This window comes from Silene latifolia, chromosome 3 (assembly GCF_048544455.1).
Source record: "Silene latifolia isolate original U9 population chromosome 3, ASM4854445v1, whole genome shotgun sequence".
In the NCBI taxonomy this organism is placed as follows: domain Eukaryota; kingdom Viridiplantae; phylum Streptophyta; class Magnoliopsida; order Caryophyllales; family Caryophyllaceae; genus Silene; species Silene latifolia.
The window spans coordinates 65,103,638-65,127,750 of NC_133528.1; the positions used below are offsets into that span (position 1 = coordinate 65,103,638).

General features: G+C 37.6%; 1 protein-coding gene across 4 annotated transcripts; it reads right to left on the bottom strand.

The window, feature by feature from the left end:
• Positions 1-2,907: 2,907 nt before the first annotated feature.
• LOC141647694 (E3 ubiquitin-protein ligase UPL4) lies at positions 2,908-23,818 on the bottom strand. 4 transcript variants are annotated; one of them, XM_074455986.1, is made up of 19 exons: positions 23,491-23,818; positions 22,232-22,908; positions 22,019-22,129; positions 21,782-21,898; positions 21,463-21,621; positions 20,823-20,981; positions 11,505-11,654; positions 11,290-11,411; positions 9,669-10,788; positions 8,296-8,394; positions 7,854-7,905; positions 6,128-7,302; positions 5,738-5,971; positions 5,517-5,621; positions 4,674-4,754; positions 4,528-4,596; positions 4,316-4,444; positions 4,000-4,083; positions 2,908-3,354 (listed from the first exon to the last, which is right to left on the bottom strand). In XM_074455986.1, exons 2-19 carry the CDS (start codon positions 22,886-22,888, stop codon positions 3,289-3,291), a joined length of 4,689 nt encoding a protein of 1,562 aa, XP_074312087.1. In that variant the 5' UTR covers positions 22,889-22,908; positions 23,491-23,818; the 3' UTR covers positions 2,908-3,288. The 4 variants fall into 4 exon arrangements, with proteins under 4 accessions (XP_074312087.1, XP_074312089.1, XP_074312090.1 ...); XM_074455988.1 differs by having other exon boundaries at positions 4,677-4,754; positions 23,491-23,817; XM_074455989.1 differs by having other exon boundaries at positions 4,677-4,754; positions 23,415-23,504.
• Positions 23,819-24,113: the final 295 nt, after the last annotated feature.

A 24,113-nucleotide genomic window follows, 5' to 3' on the forward strand; every position in this document is an offset into this window, starting at 1 on the left:
ACGTATGCAGAGCATGGGTGAGTATGCATGTCAGTGTGTTGGACTACAAACAGAAATAGTAACGGACGTTTATCATAAGTCCTCAAAGCTCCCTAAAACATATTGAGGTCCTTAAACCTCCAAAATTTAATAGTTGGGGTCCTTGGACTATGGTTTACTCGTTAATTTACCCACCTGAACGTTTATTTTTTCTATAAAACTTTTGTTAAATCTACAAACGACAGATTTGTGGAGACCTGCCATAGCCGAGACGGCAAGGCTGAAGATGGGATTTAAAAACATCTACATTATTAGATATTCTTGTAACAGTAACTCTTTTATAGGACTGTCATATAGTATAGGACAGGCCCAATAAGAGAAACTAGCCAATCAAAAGAGGTTACCCTGTACTTCGTATATAACAACAAAATTAAGGAAAAATCAGAACCCCTATACTCATTTGTGGCTTGTTGGCTGCAATTCACACCCTTCATTACCACTCCAAATTACGCCATTATCAACTCTAATTCCACCGCCTCTGCAACCCAGGTCCTCACCACTGCTGCATCTGTTACCTTTGTGATTATCGTTCTCTGCTTCAATGAGGTCCAGTAAATAACTAGAAAGATGGAGAGTGTTATAGTCGTCGTCGTTCGTCACCGCAAGGCAAAGTCGTCAATTACATAGGTTTAAAAGCTTCACATTTTAAAATTAAAATTCAACATACGGGCGTTGAATTTTAATTTCAGATTTTAAAAACATGAGTATTCAAGCTAAACTTAAACTAATTAGTTTAGTTTAAATACTTATGTTTTTATGTTGAGAACTAGGAACTTTATGGATTTCAAATTAAGTCTACTCTATAACTAACTCATAATTTTTACTGGCTCATAAATATCTAAAAGTTTTAACTTTCGAATTCAAAAAAAAAAAAAAGTTTTAACTTCCAAACTACCAATTTTAGATTGAAAACTTCATATTATTATGAAGAAAAGTCAAGTTTTTATTTTATTTTATTTCTTTCTGTCACAGGTTCAGAATATTGCTCTATTTTTGTCATCTAAGTTTTCTAGATAAAGACTAACAATTTCAATTTGAAAACCGAATGTTTTAAACAAGAAATTATGGCCTTGAGATGAATCTTTGCGTGGAGAAGTTAGGCGGAGAAGATAGTCGGCATCTGAGGCTGGATTTGAGGTTGGCATTCGAGGTGGTGACAATGGCTGCCTGGTTGGGGTAGCAGGAAGGCAAACAAGAAGATAGATTGAGAGTAATGAATGAATAACCATATAAATCTGGTGTCGATGAAGTTGGTTCACACTTTGACAGTAGTGGATGTCATTTTTTTTTTCCCTTATTTAATTGGCTTTTAAAGAGATCATCTCACTCAACAATTTGTGCTCTTGTAATTTCTTAGAAATAATTGTAGTATTTCATATTCTTTATATTTAAGTTAGTTGAGAATAGTAATGACTCGGATATGTAGTGTATCCGATGTTTCATATTTTGGACTTATTATACAAGGTTCTGAAAATTCAGGTTGTTACAAGATATCGTAAAAATAATTGAGACAATAAGATTGAAAGGCAATCAATATATATTGGAATACAAGTACACCAATTTCAAATCAAATATAAATATCATAAAACACAATTTTTTTTGTTTGCTAGGGTTAGGGTCTTAGGTATTTGAATCAATTCCTCAAAGAGACAAATATTTTGGGATAAAAATTGATATTTGAGATCTGTGTATTAGTAAATACGTAGTACTCACTCCTATTCATTTTAACTCTCCCCTTTCAAAAGGACACGCAAATTAAGTTATTTTATTGTAAAGTATTGTGGTGGTGTAAGGTAATTGGAGAGAGGGAAGGTATTATTATGGGGTAAGATGATTAAAATAAGTATTGTTGTGGGGTAAGGTGATTAAAATAAGATAAAGTATGAGTATTGTGGGGTATTGTTGTGGGGTAAGGTGATTAAAATAAGTATAAAACTTTACTAAATAAGAAAAGGGGGAGAGTTATATGAATAGATGGAAAAAGAAAAGGGAAAGAGTTAAAATGAATAGGAGGGAGTAGTAAGTAATGGAGTGGACTAGTGGTGTTATACTCTTAGTGGGCTAAAGATTACTTTGGCAATAAAACCCCAACAGAGTTTGCAAAGTATTTTTAAAGGAACTTTAAGGTAATTTTTTTAATTAAGATAGTTATTAATTTTTTTTAAAGAATTAATTACAAACTTTAATTTTAGGATATTCACCCATATCCATAATCTACCTTAATTTTTTTTTTTTTAAATCGTCATCCATATCCCAGCCATTTAATTTTGGGTGAATATCCAGAGTGTCATTCCTTCGGTAGAAGGCTAGTTTAGCCTACTAGAAGGGCCACTGGTGGCTAAGAGTGGTGGTGGAAGGCCTCAATACATGCCGATTAAATCAGAAAATAATTTAGCCTAGTGACATCCAATTCAAACTCTAAAAAACCTCCGAGACAGGTAGAAGGCTAGATGCATTGCTAAACATGCACTTTTGAGTTAGTTTAGGAAATCAAGTGATGGTGACTTGTAGTCGAACTTCAGAAAAACCGTATGCATGAAAATCCGAAACAACCTCCTGAAGAGGGAAGACACATACATTAGTATACATACCATAGTTGAGGGGCGAGATAAGTTCAAATTCCATTAGCATAAAAAGTGCCTTCATTGTTCCCTTTATAGAGAGAAGAAACACAAATTCTCATTTAAGACAAATAATGCCCGTCTTAAGCTTAAGATGGGTTAAATATATACCAAATCACATGGCAAGTTGCGTAGGAAATGTCAAAAGCTGTCTTTATTACCCCATGTGCTAGTATTTGACCCGTTTTAAGATTTAAGACGAATACTCTGTCTCCAGCAAGACTTATTAAGAAAGAATACACAGAAGGAAAAAGAAAGGGCGAAAGGCATATAACATTACCAAAAGTCGAGATTCATTCAAGTACCAGTATTGATAAAGTCATCATCCTCAAACAAAAACACTACTGTTAGCTTTTAGAAGATAAAAGATTACGGTACCTATGATTAGCCCTAAACCCTTCTATCCTCATCTGTACAACTCCTAAATTAAACTATATATATCAATACCTGCTATGTACAGAGTTCAGATTAGCAGTGGCAAAAAAGACCAACTCCAGTTGCGAGTTTTGGTTTAGCAGTTGCAAAAGTCAATCTCGTGCTCAGGCAACCTCTTTCCAACCACAAACCATCCTTCGTTCTTATTATGTACACTGGAGCACCTACTCTGACTGACTAATTATAGCGCAGACTATGATAGATGGAAGGAACCTTGCCCTTCAGTAATCGCATATAAGAGCTTCTCTTTCATCTTCTCCTGCATAAATATGTCCCCCGAATGTCAAAAAAAGAATTATTATGGGCAATAGCAGACCCCTCAAAATGACAAAATTTCATTATTAAAATCATTGGTAGACCTAACAAATCTTACCCCATCGGAAAAGGTTGACCTAAGAGGCTAAGACCCTGAAGTGACGCGCATGAATTGACCCAAGAACAGTTCACTTAGTTCACCCAAGACAGACCCGAAAGCCAAAGAGTACCCAATCCGAAGTGTATAACACACCCAAATGACCCACCACGTCCCAAATAAGCCATTTTCTAGGTTTAGCGGATGCCACAGATATTTTATAAATTTTCAAAATATAGTAGTGTATTACTAAAAGAAAGATTTGATAATTTGCAATTTCATACGACCAATTCGAATTTGTAATACTAATACACGGTTCGCTCAAAATAGAGCATAATTCGATAAAATTATAACCAAACACCAAAATTCGATGTAATTCGAATTCGTAATTCGGGCGAACCGATTCGTGATTCGTTAAGCAATTACGCGAATCCCGTAACCTAGCCGGCTGGTGTCTATGGACAATTGCAATGGTTACAACTGAAAAAATGTCGAATATGCTGAAGTAAAGCAAAAAATTCACGTTTAAAAAAAACCACTGTAATGACATACCTTGGAAGAATATGGGGGTAGCTTCAAATAATTAGCACAAGTCATGACACTCGGAAGGTCTGCATCGACTGAGTTACTAGAAAGCTGTGCATAGGCATTGAAAAGGTCAAACAACCAGAGATAGACATATTAACAGTAACCTCAAATCTATTAAAGAACTTAAACTTCAGACTGTTGGCGTCTTAATTTTATTATACAACTACTATGGAAGACCATGATGCGCATTAATATTCAGAAAGTGTAAAATCAATTACTCGGAACATGAAGCAACTTTAGAAATCAACAATTAAAAATTAATTATTTAGTGCGTAATGACCTTGCGCACAATTGTCATCTTTGGATTAAGGGCAGCCAAACCACCGGGAGGAAGTCGTGGTGCACCAGTTACAAATTGAAGAAAAGCACGTCTTTGCTCGTAGTCAAACTCACTCACAACCTCCAATAACTGAAATCCATAACATCCATGTTAGCTCAAACATGAAAATCTGCAATTTTAAGCCAAATTAAAATAAAGAGTATGAAACTGACGTTGATAATTTGAGGACTGCTAGCAGTGTAACCATGATCAAATTTGATATGATCAAACAAGTCAAGCGACTGTCAAAACAACCAGAAGAAATATTTAGTACAAAGTATCTTAAATGAATTAACGGGAAAGAAATGGTCATGCATACCACCCAAGAATCGTGTTCCCCACAGAGTAGACGCTCAAGCTCATCCTCGGTATAAAGATAAAGATGTTTATCAGAAAAGACCTGAAAATAGAGTAATTTAACTGACAAAATATTCAAAAATCTGTTTTGTTAATCATGCGCCAAAAAAAAAAGAAAAATAGGAAAGCTAAATACAAGACTGAAGTATACTATTGCGAAGGAGCTATAAACTAGTCAACTATTCACTAATCACATCGAAGACCTGAAAACTGAGGCAACATAAAGGCCAATTGTCTCACTCGAACATCAACACTGGTTTCTGGCACAAGACTGGTGTGCTAACTATTTGAATATCTAGTCTAGGCACTAATATAAGAAGCAGACTGTGGGCAAGTACAAAAAATCCACGTATTCAACCAGCCACAAGCACAGAAGCACTTAAGCAATTGTACCTGAAGTCGAGAAATCGTCGAATCATCAAACATCAATGATTTTGATAAAGAGGAAGGGGCAGTTGTGGTCTCCTATGTTATTAAACATTCTAGGAGGCAGTAGATGGTTGGCAAAACTCAAAAGTGCAGAGAAAATATTGCCTATGTCAGAACATGTTTATCGATTATTCAACTCAAAAGTGCAGAGAAAATATTGCCTATGTCAGAACATGTTTATCGATTATTCAAAAGTCACAAAATTGTTCCCTACGATTACAAAAGTTCCAAAGAGTATAGAAAAGCACAGCACAAATTAGGTCCATGTTAGAAGAACTGAACCATGAATCTAAAACGAAACTACTAGGGTAAGTGGAATAGACATGTACTGTAGACACAATAACAAACGGAAAGTGCCTTAAAAAAGAAATAAAACCTGATTCAATCCTGACTTAAAAGCTTCTACTTGTTTGGATATTCCGGAATATAAGGTTGCATCTAACACCGTGCAGAGGTAATCTTCCAAGTTACTACTGCTAACCTAATGAAAAAAAAAGGGTTAAAGATATCCCTATGGAAATAACCAATACATTATTATGCAATAATATTAATCCCAACCCAAAAAAAAAAAAACAATAAAATCAAATAAAGTCTTGCCATCATATTATCATCCGTCTCGGAAGCGAGAATGTAATCAGGGTATCCAGGGAGAGTAAAATCAAGACATAGATCTTCAACACTTGAACCCCGAAAGCCTAAAATGACACCGTGTGGTACATTTTTTGTACAGCCGACTTCCAGAAATCTCCTTCTGTCGACAAGAGCTTGAAACTCCAACAGAGTTCTTCCCAGCTCAGGATCAAATGTTTGAATATCACAGATAGAAAGCTCCTAACAGAAGAAGGAAAAAAAAACAATTGATGAGATAAATGTTGCTTAGCTCCCCAAATCCAAGTCCTTGCTAATTCTCGGATTGGAGGAAGGAAGGCTGGATGAACGATGCAAAGCATAACATATGAAAACAGAAGTTGAACAATGTACGATTACCTTTCCAAGAACGAGTTTATAAAATGCCTTAGAGAAGGGAATATCCAGAACTCTTCCATCGTGAAGAGCCTTTCCCACAATTTGCCCTAATAGAATAAACCTCTTTATAACATCAGCGAACTCAATCCCATTAATGTTGCTAGATTTTGGTGACCAAGGCCGTGGGAAAAGCCCCAAACTAGTACCCTGCTGACAGTAACTCATAGTAGGAGACATGTAATCACCTCTCCACATACCCAAGCCATTCTTCTGAAAATCATGACACACTAATGTATAAAATTCCAGAGTAGGACCAAGACCAGTACCCACTTCATCAATATATTCCACCTCAATAACAACATTTTTTTGGGCATAAAGTTCCATCATTTGAGTGGCTGACTCGAGAATTTGGTCTCGTACCACCGCGAATTTCTTACGAGGGACACTACTAGAAGAAGATCTCCTTTCTACTATATTAGGCAGGACCCACTGTCTACCAAAAGCAGCAAGTTGAAAATACTTGCATCTAGCCTCAAAGCTGAATAGAAATGGACAAGAGAACATCAAATGACTACACCACAAAGGCAAGGCACCAATATGCATAGCTGAAGGATCACGCATTTGCTGCTCTAGTTTCTCAGTTAACTTGTTACTCACAAACTCATATCTTGACACAGTATGAACTACTGCTTTTAAACCATCCAAGTCATCCATGCTACCATTACCAAACGCATTTAATCTTTCATAACAGAGAAGATCATTAGCTAATCTGTTCATTGTTTCTAAACTTCTAAGCAGATGTAGTATATCACTGACGGGGCTTTTAGGGTCCACTGTAGAGCCAAGTCTCTGGTCATGACTGTTGAAGAGACGTGGCATAACCGGCAGGAGAGGTAAGACTTTTTCTGATGCACCATTATCATGCAAGTTGTTCTGTTGCTTCTCAATTCTTGCTTCAGTAGCTTTAACTCTCTTATAAGATAATGTGTATGTAGTACTCCATAATTTAGAAAAATCTCGAAGTTCATGTTGTGGCTTCATTTGTCTTTGAAAAACTTCCTGGTATAGTGTGGATGAGTACTCTAGTGGCTCCTCTTCAAGATAAAGTACCAATTTTGAAGGAGCATCCTCAACGCTAGACGATGCTTTACACTGCTCCTTGCAATGTTCCTCGTCACCAGAAATGAGGCCAGCAGCTGAATAGGAGAAGATTCTTTTTCAGGAAACTCATCATATGGGTTTAACTGGAAAGATAGCATCTATCTATAAAAGACATGGTTTACATCTCAAATACAACAACATAACCCCAATGCCTCAAGAACTCTTACAAATGGCAAGCCTTACCTACATGTTAACAAGGCTTACACTAATTCTAGACCTATAACGAATATTACGCGGGAATTGCATGAAGCAGCAGCAGCATCAACAACAACAACAAAAGAAATTACAAAAAGCAGCTATTTTGCTTTCTTACACCAAACTCCAGAAGAAAAGAATGGTGAATGGCTACAGACGAACAAGTTAAATAATCACATGACACTTCCACTTCTGACAGAGATCACAGAAATCAGCACTTATGCACATCATTTGAGCATTTCAAAATTGATGTCATGAATGTGCAGTGTTTTTTCTTAATACCCAAAATAAAATTCGTCATTTCTAGGTTAGACAATATATGTGAAAAACTGTAATCCCTGTATTCCACTAAAAATCTGACCAAATGGCACAAAGTTTGGTGCGCACTCACCTATCAGGTTAGTATTTGCTTCTGATGAATGGATTTCATCTTCAGAGGATCCCTGAATATGCAAGATACGGGTACAGGTTACAACAGCATAATCAGGCAGCATTCAACAAAAAGAGCAGTTATAGCTAAAAATTGGAGCCCTTCACATGCTTGGTGTTCAACTCCACATATTTGGGGGATGTCAAAATACAAGTAAAAGTAAAAGGTAGCCAGTGCGGCAGTGAGTGGGTACCATTAATGGTGCATCTCATTTTCCTTTTGGAGAATTTTTAAATTAATTACGTATCTATAAAAAAATTCAATCATCAATCTTGAGAATTGAGAATTGATATAAATATGGAAGTTGATAATGTGGACTGCATAGGGCCATAGAGTGTGATATACAACTTGGTTAAATAGTAAAAGCTACGCTAAGAAAGTAACGGAATTGAATCAAACATACAGATTGACCTTCACCCATGACTTTCGATCCATCAATTGTTGTCTGCCTTAACTCAGATGTATCCATTGGCGACCAATGTGATTTACCATCTCCTTCCTCCTGCGTGAAGAGTAAAAATTTTGACAATTGAAAATTCTCACATTGAAGAACAGTGAACATAGTTTTCTACAACACAATGGATAAATTTGCATCCAATATATTTAGGTAAATACTGCGAACAAACAATCTCACCACCAAGTCAATGACCTAGTCTGATCACTACTGAGGAAAACAGTAAAGAACTACCACAGTAGTTAAATAAATAGAAGACCACATTAGGTTCCACCAACAGAATTGCAACAGTTGCATGAACTTCATGATAGGCTAATATGGTGCATCGCCTATTTCCTGTTCCGCTCGGGAAGCCACAGGTTGCACATAAGCCAACTAAGGAGAACAAATGTAGGCCACCTGCTGTTCTAAAGTAGACTAACGGCAACTAGTGCAAGCACAAAAGTAACCGTACATTGACGTTGCTCAAATGAAATGAGGGAAGAATTTCATTTACCAATTTAATTTTATGCATTTAAGGCTAAGAAAGTCACTGAAAACTTTTAGAAGACAACTGATCTGATATTTAAATGAATACTACCAAGTTTAAACAAAAATAATAATCAAAAGAAAATGTAATCCCAATCTTTTAAAAAGGATAATGAGGAAGTGATTACAACAACAACAACATCAGAGCCTTAATCCCAAAATGATTTGGGGTCGGCTGACATGAATCATCCTTGAGAACCTTCCATGGGTGAACGCACACCTCAAAATGCGAATAGAAAAGGGAAAATGAAAAACAAAGGGAGAGCGAAAATGTAATACAAAGTCAAGTTAAACTTACAGGTTTTAAAATCGAATTCCGGATTTTTTTTATAAAAACTTAAAAGTTTAAATCAAGAGAAAAGATTAAAACGAAATAGAATTAAGGATCCGGAATGCCTTAAAAGTAAACCAAGTAAAATATATAAGAAAGTATCGAGCTCCATCATCTATCCAAATTCTTTTCCTCAGAACCACCACCTCCAATGCCAGATATTCATCAATAAAGGAGAAAACGCATATCTTTTCAGTCATCATTATCTATGTTTTTTTTTTTTTTTTTTTTTGGGGGGGGGGGGTCTTCCCTTTCCTCTCACGATCTCATCAACTCCTAATTTTTTAAGCCTTTTAACAGGGCCTGTGCAATTCTTTGTTGTTACACTAAATTACTAATATCTATACAGTAGGATAAAGGGATATTTAACAAGTCATGAAAATCAAATACCAGTTGCCATTTTCCTTTGTATCCTAAACATTAGTTATAATAATTTCCCAATAAGACATAGGCAATGGCTAACCTGCATATCGGGTGAAGGATTATATAATCTCTCGGACCCCACACATTCCTCACTTTTGCCAGGAATGGAAGCATAATAAACTGGATCCTCAATGGATGCATTTTTGGGATCGGGACAAGCCTGAGGACTACCTTCTGCTCCGACCTTTTTTGAGCACACTTTGGAAATCAGGTGCTGTTCAATTTCATCCACCTTGCAGAAAGGATCAACAGTAACGACTTCTGTGGCATAATTATTTAAGGACAGCTCCTCTTCTCGTTTCACAAAACGGACTCTGAAACACGGATATGTTGTGTGGCGTCCAGTAGGTACAGTTGCATAAGACCCTCTCTGCCTGGCCGTACAACCAACTATAGTAGGAAACGTTTCCACAGTCGATAGTGCATGTTGTAATTTCCTCACTAGCAAAGATATAGGCAAATCTTTTGACAGAATTATTCTTGCAAAAGCCTGAAATCTTTTCTGAACATCATACATTTGCCTAACATCATCATCAGGAACATATTTTTTGCTTAAATACAAACCATTCGACAGATAGCTCAACAATGCCTTTACTATACCACTTTCAATGAGCTCAAATGTAGAAATAGGCTCATTTCCAGTAAGTTGATGTATGACTTTGTCCAATATATGACCAAGTTTCTCTTCAATGTGAGCACTTGCTTCACTGTTTGTGCATATGGTCAGAAGATCAGTTATTGCTGCCGAAGAATATCTAAGGTCCTGAAGTACACCAGTCACCATTCCCTGGGAGCTAAGTAATTCTACAGAAAAGTACTTGGTTTTAATTCGCTCAGCGATAATATGAACAGACTCTTTGTCAAGCTTGCATGCTTTAGATTTTGAGGTGGACACTAGACGTGAGGGACGATAATCATAGCACAAGCACCTCATCGCCCCCTTTCCAGTCTTCTTGCCGCTTTGGATACAATCAAGTATGGGAGAAGTTTGCTGCGAGCAGCTCTGAGGCATGAGAAGAGCATCAATAGCAAAGAGAACACCTTCTTTAATAAAAGCTTGCATCAATATATTTGAAAGCTTATCCAGGACTATTTCCGTAATTTGTAGAGCTAGTGATAGAACATGATGATCATTGCGAGTGAAAACCGCCGCCAAAAAGCTGCCATTCGATCAAAGGAACATCAGTAAAAAAAATAGTGGTGGTACTATCGAATTCTGTCTACGGTCTGCATAGTATAATAGAAAGAAAAATTTCCCCTTTAAGCTAATTCCAATTTTTGTGCCCTGGGGTTTTATAAGTTGTTTTCCATGTTACTGACCCTAAATTGTATTAGAACCGAATTTTCATCCAAATCACAAGTGTTTTCAAGTATAAATGTTCTTTCCTGTAGATTTCCATCAGAATCACTTGATATGTTATCTTATGCTTAAACATTAACCATGATCGGGATTGGGTAACCAGTACCACCACCACCAACAACAACAACAACAATCCCTTAACCTCAAAATGATTTAGGGTTAGGCTACCATGAAAGATTGGGTAGCCAAAGTAAGAAATCATGAGATCATTAAAGTGAGAAATTGTATAAAAATTGGGTCAACGAAGTGGTATTAGCCCAAACCCTTGGGCGCAAAAGGTGGAAATTTTCAAATTTCTTACCTAGCAACGTTAATCTCCTTGAGCATTTCAAAGAGGGAATCTGATTTACTAAAATGAACAAGTCTGCTGATAACGGAAAGGCACCCATAGCAAACACTTGTGTTTGCACCAGAGTTAACCATCTGCAAATAAATAATTATTACAAGGAATAAACAAAGAAGAAAACCTTAAAACAAATTGATATAAACTGTCTTTATTTTAATTCAAAGGTCAACCTGCGCCAATGTAGGAAAAATATCGGTTCCAAACTTCTGCAATTTATCAGGATGATCCAACAGCAACTTTTCCTTGCTGGATAAGACGGTTTTTTTACCTCTAGTTGCTTTAGGAAGTAGCTCATGTAGCAACTTCAGAATTTCATGCACCTAAAAAATCAAGGTCAAAATAGATGGTTGCATAATGCAGTAACTTTAGCTAAATGTTTTGTTTCACATAAAATGAAGTTATTCAAAACTAATTCTTCTCTTTATCGGATAAGTAACTGTGATGTCAAAAAATAAAAAAACAGAGAAAAGTAACAACTGACTTATTAGATGGAATTCATCAGACATACAAATTGTGATACTAAAGTAACACCCCATCAACTTGCTGAGGTGGTAAAAGTAATGAACACAAGTACACAACTTCAACCCTATACGCAATATAGCAGAACAAAGGGGGAAAAGAACGCTCTCCCCTTGTTCCAGAGATATGCCATGAAGCATAACATAAGTAAGCAAAAGCAAGGCTGAAAATGCCATGAACCCTAAAGAGACTGAGCACCGGTGCTTCGTGAGATTCATTTCATATTAAAAGTATTGCTTCAGCAACTGAGTCCTCCTCATATATTAAATCAAGACTGTGGCACTGAAACACAGCCGTTTTGAAGATTACAAAAAGCGTTTTGAAGATTACAAAAAGCCATATGCCCAGACAGTGTTTTGCAAGTTGCAATGGAAAGTTGTACCCATAGAGACTGAGCAATGGAAAGTGCAAAAACAGGTGCAAGATATCCGCACTGTTGCACTGACACATCAGACATATATTAGGAGAAATGTCGCTTGGTGGCCTTCTTTTATGCAGCATATAATTACTATTGATACTACCCAACACCATAGTCTGTCCAAACAAAAGATTGAACCTACAAAGGAGCCTTGTAATTCCAACTGAAATTGGTAACCAGAATTATGAAAGTATATTGAGATGTTCAAAGGAAAATTTATATGTGAAGGAGCCCTTGCCATCACTGGCCAATACCCTAATATCTTCCGCATAAAATGTGGTTTTCCCTCGATCAAGAAAGCTCTTTAACCTCCTGATCGTGAGGGTTTCTACATTAATGAAGGTCCAAATAGTTGTTGATGTACAACATTGCAACAGGAGCGTCGATGCGACCAGAAGTTGTTATATTGATGGAAACATAGTAGCAAAAGACGTATCCCTTGTCCAAACATCATTCCAAAATCTTGTCCTTAAATGATTTGTTTGTTACGTTGTTACCCTAGACTCCCTCTATTTCTTTGATTTCTTCCTATTTAAAAATGGCACAATACTTAAGAAAAATAAAAAACCAATACAAAATTAGTGACGGGAAAAAGTAGGTGGGCCACTTGCATGAGAGGAAAGTGAAAGAAAAAACTGAGAAAGTGGAAGGATCAATGAAGTGGGCCAAAATGGAGAAGTGGAAGAAATCAATGACAAGGAGTGAATATATCAGTGGGAAGGAGTAAAAAATTTGAAGTCACAAACTTGAAACTTCAAAGGGAATGATGGTTTAGAAGTCAAGCTCCAAGACTGTCCCAACCATTACAATGGAGGTCATACATGCTGCTTAGACCGGTCAAACGGGTCAGGCAGCTAGGTCGGCTCAAAATACGGGTTGGGCCATAGGGAATCCCGGGTTAGGGTCAGAATACGACTCAAAAATAGTTTTTAACGCTTTTTTTTTACCATTTTTTAAATAATAAGAATATTTATTTTAAAAATTATAGCGTAATTAATATTAATATTCTAATCATATTCAATGTTTACATTAATTATATTGAAATAATTATAGAAATTAAGTTATTTTAATAATTACTATTTTTTATATTATTGGTTATAAAATTTAAATAAAACTGATTTTTTTAATGTGTTTGTAATTTAACGTACTAAAATTAATTTTTTTAATTATATTTTCAAACATAATTAAATAATAATCCCTCACTTGAACTCCAATTTACCCATTTCTATTTTTGATACTATCCATAAGTACAAAAAAACTTCAAATTCGTTTTTAATGTAAGCATTGACGATGCGGATCTTGTTTGATTAGTTTTTAAGAATATTAAACTTTTATAATTGTTACGAATATATTTGAAAGATATTGACGATGCAAAATGCGCATTGGCATTGTAAAAGATAAATGGGTAAATTGGGGTTGAATGGATGGAGTAAGTGATACAATTCTGGTTGTTAATAGCAAGAAGGAGAGTCGAACTCGGGTCTACTCAATAGACAAGCAAATCTCTGCATAGGAGTCCTAATCATACTAGATAAATGAGTCGCGTAGTCAGGTTCGACTAGGATGCAAGTTAGCTAGGGGTAGTTAGTTAATTAAAATAAAGATGATTTCCATCATCCGTAGGAGTACTTGATTAAAATAATGACGATTTCTATCGTCAGTAGAATTACCTTAAGCATAGGACAGTAGGAGTATTATTTCCATTAGAACTATTCATTATTATTAGTATAAATAGCTTAGGTTGTATTAGGAATTAATTACAGAAGTTTAATATAGAAATCTCAGAAAACGATCAAGATTTGATCACAAAATCAGATTTGAACGGTCTTTCAAATCTCGTTTAAAACAACGATTGGCGTCGCTGTTTTAAGCATTTATTGACTTGAAACTCGGCGGTTTTTAGTCAAATATCGTGGTAAGTAACTGACCTCGTCCCTCCAAACCGAGAGGCACGAGTTCGACTCCCTTCCACAACACTTTTTATTTTGTTTACGCTTCCGTACTCGTATCATTAGTGGTATCAGAGCTTCGGCTCCTGATCCTCTGTCACTATGGACGGTTACGACGAAGACAATCTAGTCAATAGAATTCGAGAAGTGTTGCGAACTCTGCCCGAGGGTGCTGGACGAATGCAGCCTCGCCGTGTGTTGCAGCAAGACGAATTCAAGATCTGAATTGCCCCGGTCGGAGGAAGCACGAGATCCGGAGGACTATCTCGACTGGGAAAGAAAAATCGAACGGATGTTCGAATTTAAAGAGATAGATGACGAAAAGAGGTGCAAATATGCGGTTCTAAAACTGAGTAGAAACGCATCCTTGTGGTACGAGAATCTTAAGGCGGATCGTGCTCGGGGAGGCAAAGAAAAGATGAATTCTTGGGAGTCACTCAAGCGCAAACTACGCAAGAGGTATATCCCAAACAATTACAGGATTGATTTATTCCGTAAATCCGCAGAATTAATGCAAGGGAGTATGAGTATTGCGGAGTATATTACAGAATTCGAAAAGCTCGCTATGTTGTGTGAAGTCGATGAAATAGAAGAACAGAAGATGGCGCGATTCTGTCGAGGTTTAAACCGTTCTATTGCTATTGTTGTCGATTTGCAGAACTACTCATCCTTTGATATGCTTTGTAATTTAAGTTTGAGAGTTGAAGCCCAATCAAAGAACAGCAGTAACCAGTCCAGCAACACTCCGCAATTTCTTCCATGGAACAGACTTGAAGCACCCGAAATTACAACTGGTTCCAGCAGTAAGAACTCGAAATCTTCAATTAATCCAAATCCTCCGCCGAAAGACAAACAGGCTGCCGTGCCCCAGGAGCAAAATTTATCCAAAGTGCGTTGCTTTAAGTGCCAGGGATTCGGTCATTTCAAGCATTCTTGTCCGAATAAGAGAATCGTCACGCTAAGGGAGGCTAATTCTTATCGAAATGAATTGAGTGATGAGCATATCGAAGAAGAAGGTTTATTTTTCACAAATGAAGAAAGCATCCAGGAGGATAATGAGGTTATTTTCAATGCCCCTGTTTATGACACTACACTTGTCTTGCGTCGGACTTTGCAGGCCAAAACCGAGCCTATTGTGACCGAGCAGAGGGACCAACTCTTTCACACCAAGTGTCAAGTCGGGGATAAATGGTGCAGCGTGATTGTTGATGGTGGAAGTTGTACAAATGCAGCTTCTAGTGAGATGGTTTCGAAGCTAGCTTTGCCAACCACAGCTCATCCCGAGCCTTATGCATTGCATTGGTTAAACGATGGTAAGAAGGTGCAAGTTTCAAAGCAGGTCCGTGTGTGCTTTGCGATGGGTCCTTATGAAGACGAAGTCTTATGTGATGTGGTTCCCATGGATGCTTGTCACATTCTTTTGGGCCGTCCTTGGCAGTATGATCGAGATGTGGTGCATAGAGGAAGGAGCAATGATTACGAATTGCTGGATAGGGGGAAAAGGATCGTTCTAAAGCCTATGTCATCCGAGGCTACAAATACTATGCGTTCTGGTTGTAAGAAAAACTCGAGTCTCACCATGTTAGCAATGGAAAGCAAGCTTGAAAAGGATCTTGGCAAGGATGAGTTATGGAGCAGCTACATTGATTCCTCAATTGATTTCAATCGACCGCCTGTCTTTGATGACTATGGAGTTGAGGAAACGGCGAAGACGGATTCAAAGGCACCGTGTTGCTCACCAGCTCTTGGTGTCGGGTTAGGACTTCTTGGCTATGGCTATGAATACCTGGTTAACCCTAAGAAATTTCAAGAACATTCACATCCTCATTTGTTCGATTGGCGTGACTAAGGAGGAATCATCATGTTCATTTTGTTTGATCGACCATGAAGTTCGTGATAAATTATCTATGCTTGTGCACGGAGGGTGGTGGGGTGGTTGGCACAAGAGGATTCTGAAATTGAGAAAAAGGAACGAGGCGTGGCTTGGCATCAAGGGTGATTCGTTCTTGTATGCGGATTTATTGCTAGTGTTCGCCTGTTTACTGGTTGTATTAGTATTCTTTGATCCCGGTGGGTTGAGTCTCCAAGAATTGAGGACAATTCCTTCTCAAGAGGGAGGGGATGATACAAGTGCAGTTGTTAATAGCAAGAAGGAGAGTCGAACTCGGGTCTACTCAATAGACAAGCAAATCTCTGCATAGGAGTCCTAATCATACTAGATAAATGAGTCGCGTAGTCAGGTTCGACTAGGATGCAAGTTAGCTAGGGGTAGTTAGTTAATTAAAATAAAGATGATTTCCATCATCCGTAGGAGTACTTGATTAAAATAATGACGATTTCTATCGTCAGTAGAATTACCTTAAGCATAGGACAGTAGGAGTATTATTTCCATTAGAACTATTCATTATTATTAGTATAAATAGCTTAGGTTGTATTAGGAATTAATTACAGAAGTTTAATATAGAAATCTCAGAAAACGATCAAGATTTGATCACAAAATCAGATTTGAACGGTCTTTCAAATCTCGTTTAAAACAACGATTGGCGTCGCTGTTTTAAGCATTTATTGACTTGAAACTCGGCGGTTTTTAGTCAAATATCGTGGTAAGTAACTGACCTCGTCCCTCCAAACCGAGAGGCACGAGTTCGACTCCCTTCCACAACACTTTTTATTTTGTTTACGCTTCCGTACTCGTATCATTAGTGGTATCAGAGCTTCGGCTCCTGATCCTCTGTCACTATGGACGGTTACGACGAAGACAATCTAGTCAATAGAATTCGAGAAGTGTTGCGAACTCTGCCCGAGGGTGCTGGACGAATGCAGCCTCGCCGTGTGTTGCAGCAAGACGAATTCAAGATCTGAATTGCCCGTCGGAGGAAGCACGATCCAGGAGGACTATCTCGATCTGGGAAAGAAAAATCGAACGGATGTTCGAATTTAAAGAGATAGATGACGAAAAGAGGTGCAAATATGCGGTTCTAAAGCGAGTAGAAACGCATCCTTGTGGTACGAGAATCTTAAGGCGGATCGTGCTCGGGGAGGCAAAGAAAAGATGAATTCTTGGGAGTCACTCAAGCGCAAACTACGCAAGAGGTATATCCCAAACAATTACAGGATTGATTTATTCCGTAAATCCGCAGAATTAATGCAAGGGAGTATGAGTATTGCGGAGTATATTACGTAATTCGAAAAGCTCGCTATGTTGTGTGAAGTCGATGAAATAGAAGAACAGAAGATGGCGCGATTCTGTCGAGGTTTAAACCGTTCTATTGCTATTGTTGTCGATTTGCAGAACTACTCATCCTTTGATATGCTTTGTAATTTAAGTTTGAGAGTTGAAGCCCAATCAAAGAACAGCAGTAACCAGTCCAGCAACACTCCGCAATTTCTTCCATGGAACAGACTTGAAGCACCCGAAATTACAACTGGTTCCAGCAGTACGAACTCGAAATCTTCAATTAATCCAAATCCTCCGCCGAAAGACAAACAGTGCCGTGCCCAGGAGCAAAATTTATCCAAAGTGCGTTGCTTTAAGTGCCATGGATTCGGTCATTACAAGCATTCTTGTCCGAATAAGAGAATCGTCACGCTAAGGGAGGCTAATTCTTATCGAAATGAATTGAGTGATGAGCATATCGAAGAAGAAGGTTTATTTTTCACAAATGAAGAAAGCATCCAGGAGGATAATGAGGTTATTTTCAATGCCCCTGTTTATGACACTACACTTGTCTTGCGTCGGACTTTGCAGGCCAAAACCGAGCCTATTGTGACCGAGCAGAGGGACCAACTCTTTCACACCAAGTGTCAAGTCGGGGATAAATGGTGCAGCGTGATTGTTGATGGTGGAAGTTGTACAAATGCAGCTTCTAGTGAGATGGTTTCGAAGCTAGCTTTGCCAACCACAGCTCATCCCGAGCCTTATGCATTGCATTGGTTAAACGATGGTAAGAAGGTGCAAGTTTCAAAGCAGGTCCGTGTGTGCTTTGCGATGGGTCCTTATGAAGACGAAGTCTTATGTGATGTGGTTCCCATGGATGCTTGTCACATTCTTTTGGGCCGTCCTTGGCAGTATGATCGAGATGTGGTGCATAGAGGAAGGAGCAATGATTACGAATTGTTGGATAGGGGGAAAAGGATCGTTCTAAAGCCTATGTCATCCGAGGCTACAAATACTATGCGTTCTGGTTGTAAGAAAAACTCGAGTCTCACCATGTTAGCAATGGAAAGCAAGCTTGAAAAGGATCTTGGCAAGGATGAGTTATGGAGCGACTACATTGATTCCTCAATTGATTTCAATCGACCACTTTGTCTTTGATGACTATGGAGTTGAGGAAACGGCGAAGACGGATTCAAAGGCACCGTGTTGCTCACGACTCTTGGTGTCGGGTTAGGACTTCTTGGCTATGGCTATGAATACCTGGTTAACCCTAAGAAATTTCAAGAACATTCACATCCTCATTTGTTCGATTGGGCGTGACTAAGGAGGAATCATCATGTTCATTTTGTTTGATCGACCATGAAGTTCGTGATAAATTATCTATGCTTGTGCACGGAGGGTGGTGGGGTGGTTGGCACAAGAGGATTCTGAAATTGAGAAAAAGGAACGAGGCGTGGCTTGGCATCAAGGGTGATTCGTTCTTGTATGCGGATTTATTGCTAGTGTTTGCCTGTTTACTGGTTGTATTAGTATTCTTTGATCCCGGTGGGTTGAGTCTCCAAGAATTGAGGACAATTCCTTCTCAAGAGGGAGGGGATGATACAATTCTGGTTGTTAATAGCAAGAAGGAGAGTCGAACTCGGGTCTACTCAATAGACAAGCAAATCTCTGCATAGGAGTCCTAATCATACTAGATAAATGAGTCGCGTAGTCAGGTTCGACTAGGATGCAAGTTAGCTAGGGGTAGTTAGTTAATTAAAATAAAGATGATTTCCATCATCCGTAGGAGTACTTGATTAAAATAATGACGATTTCTATCGTCAGTAGAATTACCTTAAGCATAGGACAGTAGGAGTATTATTTCCATTAGAACTATTCATTATTATTAGTATAAATAGCTTAGGTTGTATTAGGAATTAATTACAGAAGTTTAATATAGAAATCTCAGAAAACGATCAAGATTTGATCACAAAATCAGATTTGAACGGTCTTTCAAATCTCGTTTAAAACAACGATTGGCGTCGCTGTTTTAAGCATTTATTGACTTGAAACTCGGCGGTTTTTAGTCAAATATCGTGGTAAGTAACTGACCTCGTCCCTCCAAACCGAGAGGCACGAGTTCGACTCCCTTCCACAACACTTTTTATTTTGTTTACGCTTCCGTACTCGTATCAGTAAGATTTTAATAAAATTCTTGATTTATCTGTGACCCAACGGGTCAACCCGATCGGGGCAGGTTTCAACCATAAATTAATGGGTCATTTCGGGTTCTGGTCGAACATGTCACAAGTCGAGATGTTCAGGTCTTGACTCTGGAAAAAACGGGTCGGATCAAGTTTAAGGGTCGGGTGAGATTTTGACAGGTCTAATGCTGCTAATTATAGTCAAGCTCTAAGGCTGTTCAAAGGAAACCGCCACAACCATTTCCCCACCAAGGAAATCGTCCTTTCTCTTAGATACCATAGAACAAACCCCCTCCCTACTATCTCGGCTTTACAAACTCGATCTCAACTAACGAGGTGATCCCTTTTCCCGCCCCTTCAACACTATCTCATATTCCTCATCAATTGTTCCATAGAATTTTTAACCTTAACCGGGATTCTGAAGACAGAAAGGAAGTAGAGATGTATGCTTGACAAGCTTATTCAAAGAACAGTAATCTCCCTCCAATGAGAAGTTTTCTCCTTTCCGACCATCCAAGTTTTGCTGAAGCAATGTTTTTAGTGTTATTGGACATCAGATCTAATGGCAAAAGTAGTTTCTCAATTGTTGGGGAACATAAGAATATAAGAGCAACATCAAGAAATTCATCTAAATGGATTTCAGATTTACCATTTGCCATTAGAATGGAGGATAACCACAACTATAGTTCGAACATATGAATGCAACACAAGCTTCTAAATTTCTAATAGATGGCGCATAATTTTGGACCTTTAACAATGACATATTAATATGTAGGCAACACTGCAACAGCAAACTAAGAAAGACCAAACAACCTTTTACAGACCTACAACACCTCATATTGACTCTTCCTCATAAAAGTGAACATTATGGTATCTTCCAAACAATGAAACCATCAATTATCATCTTCCAAATGGGCAAACCATTAGTGTGTAGTCTAAACTCCAAAGCATGTAGAAGTCTTCCAAAATGGTTGAACCATTATCTGTTTTTTCATGACAATGTGCTCAAGTGTACATGTTTTAAGTCTTGTTGTGTGATAGGACATACACTAATAATTTCTAGTCAAAACACCATTTCCAACACTTCCTTTGATTTTAGCAGATTAGGTTTTGATGCTTAACAAGCTTATTACTAGACAGCTGATGACAACAAAACACTTATAGTGCAAGCATTTGAATTAGGTGTTCAATCCGTGAAGTAGTACACAACAATCAACATACTTTAGTAACGAGGAAACGATAAAAAGAAATGAACCAAATACCTGATTGCAATTTTTGTCCACAGCAGAAGACAGTATTCCATGAGAAAGATCAGAGTTAGACAATGCATCCTTCAAGATGCTGCCAATGTTAAGCTCGAAAAGACTTCTTACAGCATCCGTTGATCCAGACGCAATTTGGGCAGTTGCCATAACGAGACCCTATTTTTCAAAGATAAAACCAGACTTATGACCCAGTGCCTTTCTGTTACGGACATGGTTTTAAAAGGTGCATCGAGGCAATGACGAGGCACACGGCGCAGGTAAGTACACAAGACACTATTTTTGCGAACCAATTTGTATTTTCAAAATAAAATATGCGCCACAACACCCCTTTCTGGATTTTAAAGTGGGCTAATATGTATGCGGTAGGAAGTTAAAGAAAAGGATAATGTAGTAAAGTAAAAGGCATCAGAAAAATCAGAAGAAAAAAATATGGAATTCCCATATTGTGCGCCTCTATAGCTTTGTCATATGCACAAGGGAGCACCTGTGATGGCACCCGAGGCATTTTGGCTAATGCCTAACTAAGCATTGGCCACTTTGTAAAAATACGGTTAGAAATCAAAAGATAATTTAATGCAAAAGGACGACAACGCCAAAGCTGTGTGGTGCATATTCAAATAAAAGATAGGGAGCTTACAGTGTAAGTTGGTTGGCTTAGCGTGATCCGACTATTCAAATTAATAAGATGAGTGGCTTGATCTATAAGGCCATGATTATACAGCTCGCCCAACATCTCACGAGAGCCTTTCACACGATCCACTATTTTGATCAAGCAAGTGACAACGAGTTCCACAAGCTGCGGAGTCACACACACACATGTCAAAACGAGACCGCAGATTAAAAGGACATCAGCAGACATATAATTATTAAATACGGCCAGTTGATCAAGTTAAAAAAAAAAATGGAAATATCTAAATTATCTGACAAAGGAGGCACAAAGTTGATAAACTACAGACCTGCAGATCTTCATACTGCAGAAGATTACACAACCGGGGAACTGCCTCCATGACAAGTGAGGACCGCTCAGATGGTAGCTTCTTACATATGTTAACAGCGGTGCGAAGTGCAGTTCTCTACATATATTATACGTGTCAAAGCGAAACAATTAATTACCATCACATGAAATCACATAAGGTACAAGGTGCACTAGCATAGCCCAAAAGAAAATTTTCACGTTACTCTTTCGAACTTACCTGGACGGTCGTGGAAAAGAAATCTATATAGCCTAAAACAGCCATTATTGCCCCAGATTCTAAGCACGGAACTGGTTGATCACGTGAAATTTTTTCCAATGCTTGCAAGCACTACACATAAAAAGACACTCATTTGATTAGAGTTAAGAATATTCAGAGTACTTAATCACAGAGTCGCACAATTAAATTCAGTGAAGCAGAAATGCATCATACTTGTTCCGCTACATCAAGGTACTCTATTATCATCAACCTCTGGCACAAAGCAGGAAGAGCATTATGGCTCACAAGACAAGTGGCTGATCGTGGAGAAACGTCACATAAATAAGTTAAAGCCCTAATAGCCAAAAGGATGATTTCTGGATTGCTCTCGTGTTTTGCCAACTTTACAAGAAGAGGAGCTAACTGATTAGTTAATGTGGTTGTAATTGAATCTCCAACAGCAAATGATAAAAGCTCACAAAGTTCAGTCAAAGCTACTAATTGAACAGAAGGATCACCGTCATTACTCAAACTAGATATAAGCCCATTAAATTTAGAACTATCACGAGATGACTGACTACGTTGATACTCCCGAAGGCTGCTATATCGATGATCAGCATCATTCATATCATTAGAATCATCTGAATTATACGGAGAATCCCTTTCCTCATCAGCCTCAGACTGCCCTGATGCTGAAGGTGATGAAGAAGTTTCCATACCCTCTTCCTGTGGATCAAAATCTGAGCTAGTTGGTGTAACAATTGCATCAGGGGTCATACTTGATGAACTGGGTCTAAACTCAACCGAATTACAAGCTCGCTTATCGACATGTAATTCATCAGAGGTTTCAGGTCTTTTCTGGCCCCTACTCTCCATTAAGCTCTCCTCCATTAGGTTATCCTGATTCCACTCTATATGCAGCACAATACATACATAATGTCAATGAAAGGAAATGAACAAGATTAGCAATAAAATCACAATTTAAATAACAATTCCATCAACAAAAAAGATTGAAACTATCATCAACTCCTTTGACTGAATCATAAGTGGTACGATACTTGACCCGTCTCAAGCTTAAAATGATAATTTGTGAGGCAAAAAAATTTCTATAAAAAAGCATGTATAGTACTTAAGAAAACAGCAACTAAATTGAATATCCAATCCAATGAACAATTGAATTGAAGCAGGTAATAATAATAAACTTTAAAAAAGAAAGAAAAATAAACTATAATTTCAAGAAAAGAAACTTACTTTTTAAATATCTTAAACAAAATTCATGATCATCAAAGACAAAAAAACCCAGAATTCAAAAGAAAGCCCAGAACTTTGTTCTTTAAAACGGTTATTATACAATGATAACATCAAAATTAAACACAGCCCAACATTGCAATGACAAAAATCATGAACACACACTCACCAAAACAATGATCGACAAAAAATAAGACCCAAAGTTCACAAATTCATTCCAAATGATGAGGAATTATTAAACTTACTTTTTATATACAAAAAGTATATGGAGGGAGGGTATCTGCAAATTAAGGTGATTTTGGAGAGAACCCTACACAATATCTATGTATCTAAGTATATGCTAATTAATTGTGAGTTGAGATTATGTCCACCGCTTTTGAATATTAAATAAATGAAATAATGATCAAGGTTTTCCAAATATTCACTAATGAAAATCTTATCTATTGGTTTATAGAATATTTTTGATGATAGACTTTCTTTAATTCTCTACTGCTCTATTCGCCTGGGCTAATCTTTGGAACTAATATTATAGGTCTTTTTTTCATTTTCTTTTGATTCTGTTTCTCATTTATGGGAAGTAACACTTGTGTTAAAAATAACCTAAGATACTAGGTTTGATGCTCGGTTGCTACGCACGGGCTACTTTTATTTATCATTTAAAATTTATTTTCTATGAAATATGATTCCTTAAATTTGGTTAATACATACATTTACAATTTATATCTTGAAATTATGATGAGTGGTAAAATTAATCAACAAATTATGAGACACGTTCACCACTCCCGCCGTCATTATTTTTTCTTTCACTACTCCCGCATTTGTTATTGTTAATTTCATTACTCTCGTTACGGCTAGTATGACTTTCACT

What these genes read in the sequence shown, in the direction of transcription:
- LOC141647694 (XM_074455986.1), bottom strand. Translation starts at nt 22,888, where the DNA reads ATGGAGGAGAGCTTAATGGAGAGTAGGGGCCAGAAAAGACCTGAAACC. An exon ending in ATCCTTCACCCGATATGCAG is followed by an intron (nt 8,395 to 9,668) that starts GTTAGCCATTGC and finishes CTCTTCACGCAG; the next exon opens with GAGGAAGGAGATGGTAAATC. An exon ending in TACCCCCATATTCTTCCAAG is followed by an intron (nt 3,355 to 3,999) that starts GTATGTCATTAC and finishes ATATTTATGCAG; the next exon opens with GAGAAGATGAAAGAGAAGCT.